This window comes from Salvelinus fontinalis, chromosome 10 (assembly GCF_029448725.1).
Source record: "Salvelinus fontinalis isolate EN_2023a chromosome 10, ASM2944872v1, whole genome shotgun sequence".
Classification (NCBI taxonomy): Eukaryota; Metazoa; Chordata; class Actinopteri; order Salmoniformes; family Salmonidae; genus Salvelinus; species Salvelinus fontinalis.
The window spans coordinates 37935805-37951267 of record NC_074674.1 but is presented as its reverse complement, the minus strand read 5'-3'; the positions used below and the strand labels follow the sequence as shown (position 1 = coordinate 37951267).

The 15463-nt window shown below is 43.5% G+C and overlaps 1 protein-coding gene across 2 annotated transcripts in view; it reads left to right on the top strand.

The window, feature by feature from the left end:
• The window catches only part of LOC129864125 (zinc finger protein 618-like), a 48234-nt gene that overhangs the window by 7812 nt on the left and 24959 nt on the right, over window positions 1-15463 (top strand). For both annotated transcript variants that reach the window (XM_055936751.1, XM_055936750.1), the window contains exons 2-4: window positions 1094-1352; window positions 7103-7180; window positions 7636-7680. In XM_055936751.1, the coding sequence (XP_055792726.1) occupies window positions 1127-1352; window positions 7103-7180; window positions 7636-7680 (349 nt within the window). In that variant the 5' untranslated portion in view covers window positions 1094-1126. The remainder of the gene's footprint in view (window positions 1-1093; window positions 1353-7102; window positions 7181-7635; window positions 7681-15463) is intronic.

Sequence of the window (15463 nt, the reverse complement as noted above, 5' to 3'; positions counted from 1 at the left end):
ACCAAGCAATGTAGACTAGATTTCAAAATTAGGGAAGTGTGGCATGAAACAATGGAGCACGAAACACATTTCAATTAGGCCTAATATTTGTTTAACAAAGTTTTTTTTAATGACATTGTTGTGTTGAACCAATGCCCTTTTCAATATGGCCAGCTCTGTTTTGAAGGAGCACTTGATTAACCAATTGCCATCCAGCAATACTCCCTCCACAGCTTGGTCATCTAAATAGAAAGTTCTGCACAATTATTCATATTTAGGGTGACAAACAGCAGCTGCACACGTAACTATGATCTGTTTTAATAATTAGCGCCAATGTCGGTCAGTTATCGCTTCCAAGAAAAGGTGTTTAATATTATTAGTGAAATTCTCATCTTTCCACAAAAAATCTGTCATGCCGGTTATAACTCTGTTTTGTTTGGTTGCATTTTATGCGTCCCCTCTTGACTGGAGTCCCCTCATAGTACTATGGTACTTACAGTAGAAGGCTGGGTAATTTGGATGTTTCTGAAATTAGAGCACCTGGGCACTATGGATGTATTGTCATCATAGGTCACCCATACACAATGAAGCACTGTGCTGTAGGGCTAATTATACATAATGATCATGCATATCTCTCCCATCTATTCCCCTGCTATTTTTGGCAAACTCCATTGTCATGAGTCACCTTTTTTAAAAACATTTTTTTTTTATAGATGCCAGATTTGGTATCCCCCTTGGTTAGAATAGACCTTTATTCATACAATAACAATAATGTCCATATGGAGACAATTTTGAGAACCTTAAAATGTCCCTTTCTGTTATTGGTGTACCAGACTACAGCTCTCTCTCAGAAGTGCATTGGTCAGGCATATGGCAATCCCAGTTTGTGGGTGTTACTGAGTGTCAAGTGCCTTGCCTTAGAGCTGTCTAAAAATAGGTTTTTCAGTACTCGGTTGCCTTGATGTTGTCCCTTGATGTTGTATTTGAACTGCACCTGTTTCAAAGAAAAGCAGCTGTTTTTGGAGAGGTCGATTTAGTAATTCTGTATTGTTTGTTTCTCCTCTCTCCTGGCTGTCTGTTGCACACATATTCCCACTCTCTCACACACACACAGCCCTAGGAACGCTGGCCCTGAGTAGTAGGAGTCATGAGTGCTCAGGAGGTGCCTACCAATCCTGCGCAGGAGCAGGTTGACACGGGGGATGGAGTCCCAGATGGCCCCACCGCTACCCCGACGACCGCCACCCTCGCTGTCCCGGTCACAATAAAGAAGGAGCCTGGCACGCAGGGGGCCAGTAACGGGAAAGATGTGCCTGCCGAGATCTGCGTGGTCCTCGGTGGAGGAGGAAAGTCTCGCAATGACCAGACCCAGGGTATGACCCCTTAACACATCACCTTGCACTCCACACACAATGCGCAGGATCATTTTGCCTCACCATGTGTAATGCAAAATGAGTTTGCACCACCCTCTGTGATGCAAAATGAGTTTGCACATTTTAAACCATGATGTAAAAGGGCTGACCCAAAACGAACGAACCCACACTGTAGGAAAGAGGACCGCCTTTCAACACCCATGTCCCTGTCATTTTACCTTCTCCCTCTACATCTGCACTCTTCCACATTAACTATCTCAGATGGAATGTACAGTGTCAAAGTATTCATAGCCTGACTTATTCCACATTTTGTTGTTACAGCCTGAATTCAAAATGGCAACAAAAGAAAATGTATACATCTTCACACAATACTCCATAATGACGGTGAAAACATGTTTAAAATGTTTTTTTTTGTGCAAATGTATTGAAAATGAAATACAGAAATTACCTAAGTATTCACACCCCTGAGTCAATACTTTGTAGAAGCACCTCTGGTGACGATTTACAGCTTTGCACATCTGGATTATTCTCCCATTCTTCCTCGCAGATTTTCTCAAGCTCTTAAATTAGATGGAGAACGGCGGTGAACAGCAATCTTCAAGTCTTTCCACAGATTTTCTATGGAATTAAAGTCTGGTCTTTGTCTGGGCCTCTCGAGGACTTCCACATTCTTGTTCTGAAGCCATTCCAGCTTTGCTTTGGCTGTATACTTGTTGGAACGTAAATCTTCGCCCCATTCTAAGGTTGTTTGCACTCTGAAGCATGTTCTCAAAGGTTTTGTCTGTATTTGGCTCCATGTATTTGGCTCCATGTTCCCTCTATCCTTACCAGTCTCCCAGTCCCTGCCACTGAAAAGCATCCCCATAGAATGATGATGCCGCCACCAGTGGTGTAAAATATTTAAGTACAATTACTTTAAAGTGCTACTTAAGTATTTTTTGGGGGTATCTGTACTTTACTATTTTTGACAACTTTTACTTTACTACATTCCTAAAGAAAATTATGTACTTTTTACTCCTTACATCTTTCCTGACAGCCAAAAACTTTATTACATGAAAATGGTCCAATTCACACACTTATCAAGAGAGCATCCCTGGTCATCTCTACTGCCTGTGATCTGGCTGACTCACTAAACACACATGCTTCGTTTGTAAATTATGTCTGAATGTGTCCCTGGCTATCCGTAAATAAAACACATTGTGCTGTCTTGTTTGCTTAATATAAGGAATTTGAACTTTATTTATACATTTTAATACTTAAGTATACAGTACCAGTCAAGTTTGAACACCTACTCATTCAAGTGTTTTAATAAATTATTTAATATTTTCTACATTGTAGAGTAATAGTGAAGACATCAAAACTATGAAATAAAACACAATCATTTCATAACCAAAAAAGTGTTCAACAAATCAAAATATATTTTAGATTCTTCAAAGTAGCCACCCTTTGCCTTGATGACAGCTTTGCACACTCTTGGCATTCAGCTTCATGAGGAATGCTTTTCCAACAGTCTTGAAGGAGTTCCCACATATGCTGAGCACTTGTTGGCTGCTTTTCCTTCACTCTGCGGTCCAACTCATCCCAAACCATCTCAATTGGGTAGAGGTCGGGTGATTGTGGAGGCCAGGTCATCTGATGCAGCACTCCATCACTCTCCTTCTTGGTCAAATAGCTCTTAAACAGCCTGGAGTTGTGTTTTGGCTCATTGTCCTATTAAAACACAAATGATGGTCCCACTAAGCTCAAACCAGATGGGATGGCGTATTGCTGCAGAATGCTGTGGTAGCCATGCTGGTTAAGTGTGCCTTGAATTCTAAATAAATCACTGACGATGTTGCCAGCTAAGCACTATCACACCACCTCCATGCTTCATGGTGGGAACCACACATGCAGATATCATCCGTTCACCTACTCCACTTTTCACAAAGACAGGGCGGTTGGAACCAAAAATCTTAAATTTGGACTCATCAGACCAAAGTACAGATTCCCATCAGTCTAATGTCCATTGTTCATGTTTCTTGGCCCAAGCAAGTCTTTTATTCTTATTGGTATCCTTAAGTCGTGGTTTCTTTGCAGCAATTAGACAATGAAGAACTGATTCATGCAGTCTCCTCTGAACAGTTGATGTTGAGATGTCTGTTACTTGTACTCTGTGAAGCATTTATTTGGGCTACAATCTGAGATACAGTTAACTCTAACTTATCCTCTGCAGAAGGGTCTTCCTTTCCTGTGGCGGTCTTTATGAGAGTCAGTTTCATTATAGCGCTTGATTGTTTATCGACTGCACTTCAAACTTTCAATGTTCTTGACATTTTCTGTATTGACTGACCTTCATGTATTGATGTACTGTAATTTATCTTTACTTATTTCAGCTGTTCTTGCCATAATATGGACTTGGTATTTTACCAAATAGGGCTGTTTTCTGTACCACCCCTATCTTGTCACAACACAACTTATTGGCTCAAACGCATTAAAAATAAAATAAATTCCACACATTAACAAGGCACACCTGTTAATTGAAATGCATTCCAGGTGACTACCTCATGAAGCTGGTTGAGAGAATGCCAAGAGTGTGCAGAGCTGTCATTAAGGCAAAGGGTGGCTACTTTTTTAGAATGTCAAATAATTAAAAAAAAATGTTTTGGTTACTACATGATTCCATATGTGTTGATGCTTTCATTATTATTCTACAATGTAGAAAATAATAAAAAGAAAAACCCTTGAATGAGTACAGTAGGTGTGTCCAATCTTTTGACTGATACTGTATTTGAGCAATTACATGTATTTTTGATACTTAGGTATAGTAGACTTTTACTCTAGTATTTTACTTGGTGATGTTACGTTCCCCAGTTTCTGTGTTGTATTTTAGTGTGTGTGTGTTTCAGGAGATGGCTTCCTGGAAGCCTCCCCAACCAGCTGATTGGTCGACTCAATGGCTAATGGATGATTAGAGAGCTGACCCCGCCCCCTCGTCAAGATGCAGCTGTATCCAATTACACTCCTGAAGCTATATAAAAGCCAGTGTTCTGTTCAGGAGGAGAGGAGATTGAATATTTTGGAGAGATTAGAGAGGAGATTGAATATTTTGGAGAGATTAGAGAGGAGATTGAATATTTTGGAGAGATTAGAGAGGAGATTGAATATTTTGGAGAGATTAGAGAGGAGATTGAATATTTTGGAGAGATTAGAGAGAGAGATTTTTTTCTGGAGAATTTGATTGTGATAGTGTTGGTTGTTTCTCAAAGAGATTTGGTATGTACTATGTAAGTTGTTGCTGAGGGAGCTGATTGGTTATGTCTGTTATGTGTTATAGGACGCACTGTTTTGATTATTGAAATTGTTTGTTGTTCTGTTTCATTTGTTCCCAGGGGGGAAGGAGAAGGCACTTTGGGAGTGCTTAGGCAAGAGGCCCGCGGGCATACATATACCCGTAGTATATTCAATGTCTAGGCACACTAGGTAAGACCTGGGCGGACCACACCCTGTATTTTCGTTAGGGCACCAGGTGGTGCTAAGATAGGTAAGTAGTGGGTAGGCAGGTTAGATAGGAGAGGGGGAGCTTTGATATTTACTTTCTTTCCTTTGGTTCCGTCCAGCCTCTTTTCCCCATATTACCGTGTAGGAAATAATCCTAGTAAACGGTAAATTCTGCCTTTGTCGTTCTTTCTCGCACCTACAGTTCATACCTCTTTCACTCACGGGGAGTTGATTTGCAGCAGGGTGCGTTCACTCTTCATAGAGGCTTGCGTAACAGGTGACTTGACTTTTAAAAGAGTAATTGTCTATTAAGGTATCGTTACCTTTACTCGTATGACAATTAGGTACTTTTTCCACCACTGCTGTTAAACGTGGGATGAGCTGTGCCTGGTTTCTCCAAACAAAGCATTTTGCATTCAGGCTATATTATTTTTTGGTCTCATCAGACCACAGAATCTTTTGCCTTATGCGCTGTCTTTCTCGTGCCTTTTTGCAAACTCCATGAGTGCCGTCATGTGCCTTTTTTCTCTGGAGTGGCCACTCTCCCATAAAGCCCAGATTGGTGAAGGGCTGTAGAGACTTTTGGCAGGTTCTGGCAGGTTCTCCCATCTCAGCCAAGGAACTCTGTATTTCTCTGAGTGGTCATTGGGTTCTTGGTCACCACCTCTTGGCCAGCTCTAGGATGGGGATTTCAATAAAACATTTTTTTTTCTCCCAAAGATGGAGACCTCTGTGCTCTTGGAAACTTTCAACATTCTAGAAATAGTTTTAGACCCTTCCCCAGATATATGCCTCATCAGAATTCTTTCTTGGAGCTCTACGGATAGTTTCTTGGACATCGTGGTTTAGTTTCTGCTCTGACATGCACTGTCAACTGTGGGACCTTATATAGACACAAAAATGTCTAAACATTTCACTTTGTCATTATGGTGTATTGTGTGTAGATGGGTGAGGAGAAAAACATATATATTTAAGCAATTTTGAATTCGGGCTGTAAAAACAATGTGGAAAAAGTCAAGGGGTATGAATACTTTCTGAAGGCACCATCTATTTACTGAGAAATTAATCATTTCTGTGCCTATTTAGAAGAAAATGTGTTTTTTCAATTCTCATGTATTATCTGTTTTTAATAGGTAATTTATTGTTTCTGAAATAAGATGGGAAATGTATTTTAGTCTTGAATAAGTAAAATATTTACTTAGGTCCCCGAGGGGAGGTTTCCCGGACACAAATTAAGTCTAGTCCTGGACTAAAAAGGAAACTTAATGGCGAATATCCATTGAACATTATTTTAAGTCCAGGACTAGGCTTAATCTGTGTCTGGAAAATCACCCAAAGTGTTTTGGTATGATGTTGTTACACACAGAGATCTACATTCATTGGCCAGTTTATTATGTACAGACATCTAGTACTGGGTTGGACCCCCCCCCCCCCTTGCCTCCAGAACATCTTGGATTCTTCGGGGCATGGACATGTTCAATTGGTTTGAATAGACCAAATGTGTGCCAGGAAAATATTCTCCACAGCATTACACCACCAGCCTGTATAGTTGACACCAGGCAGGATGGGGCCATGGACTCATGCTGCTTACGCCAAATCCTGGCTCTGTCATCAGCATGAAGTAACAGGAACCGGGATTCGTCGGACCAGGCTATGTTTTTCTACTGCTCAATTGCCCAGCGTGCCCACTGGAGCCGCTTCCTCTTGTTTTTAGCTGATAGGAGTGGAACCCGTTGTGGTCGTCTGCTGCAGTAGCACATCCGTGACAAGGACCGGCAAGTCGTGCAATCCAAGTTGCCGTTCTGCACACCACTGATGTACTGCACCGCTATTTGCCTGTTTGTGGCCTGCCTGTTGACTTGCATGATTCTTTGTCATTCTCCTTCATCAACAAGCTGTTTTCGCCCACAGGACTGCCGGTGACTGGATGTTTTTTGTTTGTCGCACCGTTCTCGGTAAACCCTAGACACTGTCGTGTGTGAAAAGCCCAGGAGGCCGGCATTTTCCGAGATACTGTAACCGGCGCGCCTTGCACCGACGATCATACCATGCTCAGTCACTTATTTTGCCCATTTCTAACGTTCAAACAGTAACAATGCCTCTGCCTCATCGTGACTCACTGTCTGTATGTGGGAACCATTTTTGTCAATGGGGTGGTGTACCTAATAAGCTGGCCACTGAGTATGTTCTATGTTACAGACCAATGATATCAATGCACTCAACTTTTGTAGCATTTTCAGCCATCTCTGTATTGCTTTTCCTCTGTCACACAGGCTCCTATGTTTGTGGGATATGTGGGAAGAAATACAAGTACTACAACTGCTTTCAGACGCACGTCCGTGCCCACAGAGGTAAGGAAGGCCTGCCCTGAAACACTAAGGCTTCTTTGTGTGATGACATTGGACATTTTTGATAAGATTAAAATAATCAACTCAAGTCACTACAGACATGATTTAATAGCACCTAATTTTTGATTAACCCCCCCCTGCTAAATATATATAAATGGCATGATAATGCAAGCCCCGATCCGAAAGTCACATGAATCCAATTTTGGGGACCTAAAATTGGATTTGTGGCGTAATGTTATGTTTGGGGCTCATTTCTTATCATTAACTTGTCAGCTGCATTCATCCGCTAATACTTTTGAAGTACTCTTTTCTTCCCCTCTCCTTCCTGACATCCATCATTTTTAATGTGAGCGATGCCAAATGTCTGAGATCCGAGTGAGTCAAGCTGTTGTTATAAGCGTAGGCGCCACGCCAACAGCAGATCTCTTATGAATGTGTCTCTGTCTTTCCCCCCGCAGAGTCCGACAGCATGCCAGGGGAGGGTGCACCACCAGCTCCCAACAGTGAGTACACGGATGTGTATGCAAACGCATTCACATGCACAAACACGCATGCGCTCACACATGAGGTGTGTACATGCATACACAGGCGCACATCTACAGTGCCTTCAGAAAGTGTTCACACCTGTTGAATTTTTCCACATTTTGTTGTTACAAAGTGGGATTAGAATGGATTCAACCCCCTAGAGGCGATTGATGACACTAAGTGTGTAAGTAACAATACAAAAATCCACATAAAAATCCGTAATTTTAAACTAGAGATATCTGTTGTTTTGCATTGGAAAGACATCCAGAAAATCGGTCTTCTCAGGAAAACATCTGTAGCGTCTGAACAGTTTGACCGAAATATGAGACTTTCACGAACACTATGGTGGTCTCTGTTTTGCTCTACGACCCCCACAAGTGTCAGGGGACTCGTCTGAAGTCGAAACAGTTGATTTGTGAACTTCTGTTTGTAGCGTCCGAACCGCTTGGGCTACAAACTAATGTGATCACACGGTGGAAAGGGGACATTTTCATGAACACGATGGTGTTCTCCTTTTTGCTTTACGTCTCCCAAAAGTGTCACGGGACTCATCTGAATGTAACCGCTACCAATTTAAAAAATGTTATGGAAGTGTGAAGGTAGTGTTTGTTTCTCTGGGCTATAGTAGTAAAGGCCAAATTCAATATTTTAATAAATATATATTTTTTATTCTTAAAGGGGTCCTAAAGTTCATAGTCAAATAGTTAATAGTTTGAACATCTTAAAACAATACCATGTCAGTTTAGACCCCCCCCATTAATATTTTGTTGTTGATCTACACAAACCTGGAAGAAAAATGTGAACAAACACTAATACAGTGCATTCAGAAAGTATTCAGACCCCTTGACTTTTTCCACATTTTATATTACAGCCTTATTCTAAAATGGTTTTAATTTTTTTATTTTAATGTTTTATATATATATATATATACTCATCAATCTACACACAATATCCCATAATGACAAAGTTAAAACAGGTATTTAGACATTGTTGCAGGTGTATTAAAAATAAAAAAACAAATACCTTATTTACATAAGTATTCAGAACCTTTGCTATGAGACTTGAAATTGAGCTCAGGTGCATCCTGTTTCCATTGATCATCCTTAAGATGTTTCTACAACTTTGATTGGAGTCCACCTGTGTTAAATTCTATTTATTGCACATGATTTGAAAAGGCACACACATGTCTATATAATGTAGATCTGAGTAAAAACCAAGCCATGAGGTCAAAGGTACAATTCCGAGACAGGATTGTGTCGAGGAACAGATCTAGGGAAGGTTACCAAAACATTTCTGCAGCTTTGAAGGTCCCCAAGAACACAGTGGCCTCCATCATTCTTAAATGGAAGAAGTTTGGAACCACCAAGACTCTTCCTATAGCTGACCGCACAGGCCAAACTGAGCAATCAGGGGAGAAGGGCCTTGGTCAAGGAGGAGACCAAGAACCCAGCAGAGCTCTAGAGTTCCTCTGGAGATGGGAGAACCTTCCAGAAGGACAACATTCTCTCCAGCACTCCACCAATCAGGCCTTTATGGTAAAGTGGCCAGACAGAAGCCAGTAAAAGGCACATAACAACCCGCTTGGAGTTTGCCAAAAGGCCCCTAACGGACTCTGACTCTGAGAATCAAGATTCTTTGGTCTGATGAAACCAAGATTGAACTCTTTGGCCTGAATACCAAGCATCATGTCTGGAGAAACCTGGCACCATTCCTACAGTGAAGCATGGCAGTGGCAGCATCATGCTGTGGGGATGTTTTTCAGGTCAGGGACTGGGAGACTAATCAGGATCGAGGGAAAGATGAACGAAGCAAAGTACAGAGATCCTTGATGAAAACCTCCTCCAGAGCACTCAGGACCTCAGACTAGGGTGACGGTTCACCTTCCAGCAGGACAACGACCCTAAGCACATAGCCAAGACCATGCTTCGGGACAAGTCTTTGAATGTTCTTGAGTCGCCCAGCCAGATCCCAGACTTGAACCTGATCGAACATCTCTGGAGTGACCTGAAAATAAACTCAGCAAAAAAAGAAGGGTCCTGAAAAAGGGACGTTGTCTTTCAAAGATAATTCGTAAAAATCCAAATAACTTCACAGATCTTCATTGTAAAGGGTTTAAACACTGTTTCCCATGCTTGTTCAATGAACCATAAACAATTAATGAACATGCACCTGTGGAACGGTTGTTAATTAAGACACTAACAGCTTATACGGTAGGCAATTAAGGTCACAGTTATGAAAACTTAGGACACTAAAGAGGCCTTTCTACTGACTCTGAAAAACACCAAAATAAATATTCCCAGGGTCCCTGCTCATCTGCGTGAACGTGCCTTAGGCATGCTGCAAGGAGGAGGACTACAGATGTGGCCAGGGCAATTAATTGCAATGTCCGTACAGTGAGATGCCTAAGACAGCGCTACAGGGAGACAGGACGGACAGCTGATCGTCCGCGCAGTGGCAGACCACGTGTAACAACACCTGCACAAGATCGGTACATTCGAACATCACACCTGCGGGACAGGTACAGGATGGCAACAACTGCCCGAGTTACACCAGGAACGCACAATCCCTCCAGTGCTCAGACTGTCTGCAATAGCCTGAGAGAGGCTGGACTGAGGGCTTGTAGGCCTGTTGTCTGGTGAGGACCTGCCTTACATCACCGGCAACAACATTGTCTATGGGCACAAACCCACCATCGCTGGACCAGACAGGACTGGCAAAAAGTGCTCTTCACTGATGTGTCGCGGTTTTGTCTCACCAGGGGTGATGTTTGGATTCGCGTTCATCGTCGAAGGAATGAGCGTTACACTGAGGCCTGTACTCTGGAGTGGGAGCAATTTGGAGGTGGATGGTCCATCATGGTCTGAGGCGGTGTGTCACAGCATCATCGGACTGAGCTTGTTGTCATTGCAGGCAATCTCAACGCTGTGTTACAGGGAAGACATCCTCCTCCCTCATGTGGTACCCTTCCTGCAGGCTCATTCTGACATGACTCTCCAGCATGACAATGCCACCAGCCACACTGCTCGTTCTGTGCGTGATTTCCTGCCAGACAGGATTGTCAGTGTGCTGCCATGGCCACCAAAATGCCCGGACCTCAATCCCATTGAGCACGTCTGGGACCTGTTGGATCGGAGGGTGAGGGCTAGGGCCATTCCCCTCAAATGTCAGGGAACTTGCAGGTGCCTTGGTGGAAGAGTGGGGTAACATCTCACATCAATAACTGGCAAATCTGGTGCAGTCCATGAGGAGGAGATGCACTGCAGTACCTAATGCAGCTGGTGGCCACACTAGATACTGACTGTTACTTTGATTTTGACCCCCCCCCCCCTTTGTTCAGGGACACATTATTCCATTTCTGTTAGTCACATGGTTGTGAAACTTGTTCAGTTTGTCTGTTGTTGAATCATGTTATGGTCATGCAAATATTTACACATGTTAAGTTTGCTGAAAATAAACACAGTTGACAGTGAGAAGACGTTATTTTTTTTGCTGAGTTTAGCTGTGCAGCGACGCTCCCCATCCTACCTGACAGAGCTTGAGAGGATCTGCAGAGTAGAATGGGAGAAACTCGACTAAAGATTTGTTTTTAGTCGAGCAGTCTAAAATATATATTATGGCACGAGACGCCAGTCTGATTCACACCTGTCTCTCAGTGGACTAATCTGCTGTGGGGATGGCACACCAGTATCACCAGTAGTACATTTACTGTTAATTCCCATTTCTAGTCTACAGTGTTTGTTTGGTTATGGTCATTTCTGTTAATAATGTTAAACTTATGTCTGTGTTTACATCTTTCCCTCTATCCTGACTAGTTCCTCAACGTAGCCTATTTGAAACATCTGTCCAGCTCTCTTTCTATAACCACTCGGTGTTAAAGGGGGACAAAATGTCATGCTTTGATCCGGTGGAAACATCATAAAATAGGCCTACCTGATTACTACTTATCCCTTGCGCAAATAGCGTACAGCTACAGTATGTCTGTCAGGGACACTTATTTGATACAATGTTGCAAGTTTGCTAGCTCAAGCTTCAGGCATGCCCAAGTTAATAGTTGATACAATGTTTCAAATTCCTTGCAGACAGACCATGCATAGCCAATGTGATATATGGGATATTTATTTTTAACGGGATATTTTCTACCCTGCAGGCTGAAATGTTTATTTTTTGGCTTTATGTGGGATATTTCCACATATAGTTGTCAATAGAAGTTACTTTTAGATTTTTTTATAAGCACATGATAATAATTTTGATATACGAAGACTTTATTATAAATGAAATTAAACTGTTCCATGAAAATGTGAATATAAAAATCATAACTGGCACACAGATTGTTAGAAATGGTAAGATAAATTGGCACTCCAAATGGAAAATGTTCCAGAGCGCCAGAGAGACGAGTCTAGGAGGAGTCGGAAATGGCGGTGAGTAGTGCTGAAAATGTTGGTGAAGCAACAGCTGTGCTGGAATGAGACCAATATTGGTGTCAGTTCTGATGGTATGGAGCGGAAGGATGAGGGTTAAGGACCGGTATGGTCGGTAGTGGAAAGGCCTGCTGGAGGTCATTTTGCAGGGCTCTGGCAGTGCACCTCCTTGCACTAAGGCGGAGGTACCGGTCCTGCTGCTGGGTTGTTGCCCTCCTACGGCCTCCTCCACGTCTCCCTGATGTACTGGCCTGTCTCCTGGTAGCGCCTCCATGCTCTGGACACTACGCTGACAGACACAGCAAACCTTTTTGCCACAGCTCGCATTGATGTGCCATCCTGGATGAACTGCACTACCTGAGCCACTTGTGTGGGTTGTAGACTCCGTCTCATGCTACCACTAGAGTGAGAGCACCGCCAGCATTCAAAAGTGACCAAAACATCAGCCAGGAAGCATAGGAACTGAGAAGCTGTCTGTGGTCACCACCTGCAGAATCACTCCTGTTTTGGGGGGTGTCTTGCTAATTGCCTATAATTTCCACCTCTTGTCTATTCCATTTGCACAACAGCATGTGAAATTTATTGTCAATCAGTGTTGCTTCCTAAGTGGACAGTTTGATTTCACAGAAGTGTGATTGACTTGGAGTTACATTGTGTTGTTTAAGTGTTCCCTTTATTTTTTTGAGCAGTGTATATTTTTCGTAGCTGTCTATATACCACCACTGGCACTGAGACCACACTCAATGAGCTGTATATGGCCATAAGCAAACAAAAAAAACGCTCACCCAGAGGCGGCGCGCCTAGTAGCCGGGGACTTTAATGCAGGGAAACTTAAATCAGTTTTACCGAATTTCTATCAATATGTTAAATGTGCAACCAGAGCGAATAGAACTCTGGACCACCTATACTCCACACACAGAGATGCATAATAAGCTCTCCCTCGCTCTCCATTTGGCAAATCTGACCATAATTCTATCCTACTACTTACAAGCACAAATTCAAGCAGGAAGCACCAGTGACTAGATCAATAAAAAAGTGGTCAGATGAAGTAGAGGACTGTTTTGCTAGCACAGACTGGAATATGTTCCGGGATTCCTCCAATGGCGTTGAGAATTACACCACATCTGTCATTGGCTTCATCAATAAGTGCATCGACGACGTCGTCCCCACAATGACCGTACGTACATACCCTAACCAGAAACCATGGATTACAGGCAGCATCCGCGCTGAGCTAAAGGCTAGAGCTGCCGCTTTCAAGGAGTGGGATTCTAACCCGGAAAATTATAAGAAATCTCGCTATGCCCTCCGACGAACCTTCAAACAGGCAAAGCGTCAATACAGGATTAAGATAGTCTTACTACACTGGCTCTGACGCTCGTCGGATGTTGCAGGGCCTGAAAACCATTACAGACTACAAAGGGAAGCACAGCCGAGAGCTTTCCAGTGACACGAGCCTACCGGACGAGCTAAACTACTTCTATGCTCGCTTCGAGGCAAATAACACTGAAACATGCATGAAAGCACCAGCTGTACCGGAAGACTGTGTGATTAGGCTCTCCACAGACGATGTAAGACCTTTAGACAGGTCAACATTCACAAGGCTGCAGGGCCAGACGGATTACCAGGCCATGTACTGCGACCATGCACTGACCAACTGGCAAATGTCTTCACTGACATTTTCAACCTCTCCCTGTCCGAGTCTGTAATAGCAACATGTTTTAAGCAGACCACCATAGTGCCTGTGCCCAAAACACTAAGGTAACCTGCCTAAATGACTACCGACCCATAGCACTTACGTCTGTAGCCATGAAGTGCTTTGAAAGGCTGGCTGTGGCTCACATCAACACCATCATCCCAGAAACCCTAGACCCACTCCAATATGCATACCGCCCCAACAGATCCACAGATGATGCGATCTCTATTGTACTCCACACTGCCCTTTCCCACCTGGACAGAAGGAACACCTATGTGAGAATGCTATTCATTGACTACAGCTCAGCGTTCAACACCATAGTGCCCTCAAAGCTCATCAATAAGCTAAGGACCCTGGGACTAAACACCTCCCTCTGCAACTGCATCCTGGAATTCCTGACGGGCCGCCCCCAGGTGGTAAGGGTAGGTAACAACACATCCGCCACGCTGATCCTCGACACTGGGGCCCCTCATGGGTGCGTGCTCAGCTCCCTCTTGTACTCCCTGTTCACTCATGACTGCAAGGCCAGGCTTGACTCCAACACCATTGTTAAATTTGCTGATGACACAACAGTGGTAGGCCTGATCACAGACAACAATGACCCAGCCTATAGGGAGGAGGTCAGAGACCTGTCCGTGTGGTGCCAGGACAACAACAACCTCTCCCTCAACGTGGTCAAGACAAAGGAGATGATTGTGGACTACAGGGAAAAGAAGCCGAGCACACCCCAATTCTGTTCGAGGGGGCTGCAGTGGAGCAGGTTGAGAGCTTCAAGTTCCTTGGTGTCCACATCACCAGCAAACTAACATTGTCCAAGCACACCATGACAGTCATGAAGCGGGCACGACAAAACCTATTCCCCCCTCCAGAGACTGAAAAGATTTGGCATGGGTGCTCAGATCCTCAAAAGGTTCTACAGCTACACCATCGAGAGCATCCTGACTGGTTGCATCTTTGCCTGGTATGGCAACTGCTCGGCTTCCTACCGCAAGGCACTACAGAGGGTAGTGTGTACGGTCCAGTACATCACTGGGGCCAAGCTTCCTGCCATCCAGGATCTTTATATCAGATGGCGTCAGAGGAAGGCCCTAAAAATTGTCAGACTCCAGCCACCATAGTCATAGACTGTTCTCTCTGCTTCCGCACGGCAAGCGTTACCGGAGCGCCAAGTCATAAGACTCCTGAACAGCTGCCCAGACCCGTCTTTTACGCTGCTGCTGCTCCCTGTTTATAACCTTTGCATTGTCACTTTACCTCTACTTACATGTACATATTACCTCAACTAACCAGTGCCCCCGCACATTGGCTTGTTATTTTACTGCTGCTGTTTTAATTTTAAGGTTATTGTGGAGATGGCAAAAGAGATATTGTGGCTAACAGATGTTACTGTTGAAATGGTTGACATGCTGAACAATCCTAAGGGTGGAGTGTTTCAGCATGATATAGATAGAGTGTAATGGGGTTGGGGAGGGTGTGGTAGAAGTAGTAGGAATTGATTTGGTTTTTATTTCCATGGTAGTACAGAATTGGCATTCCAGAACAGTAGGTGGTGGCATGCACTTAAACGATTATTTAACGGATATCATGGAAGAAGAGAAGGACCGCCATGATATCATGGAAGAGGAGAAGGACCGCCATGAAATCATGGAA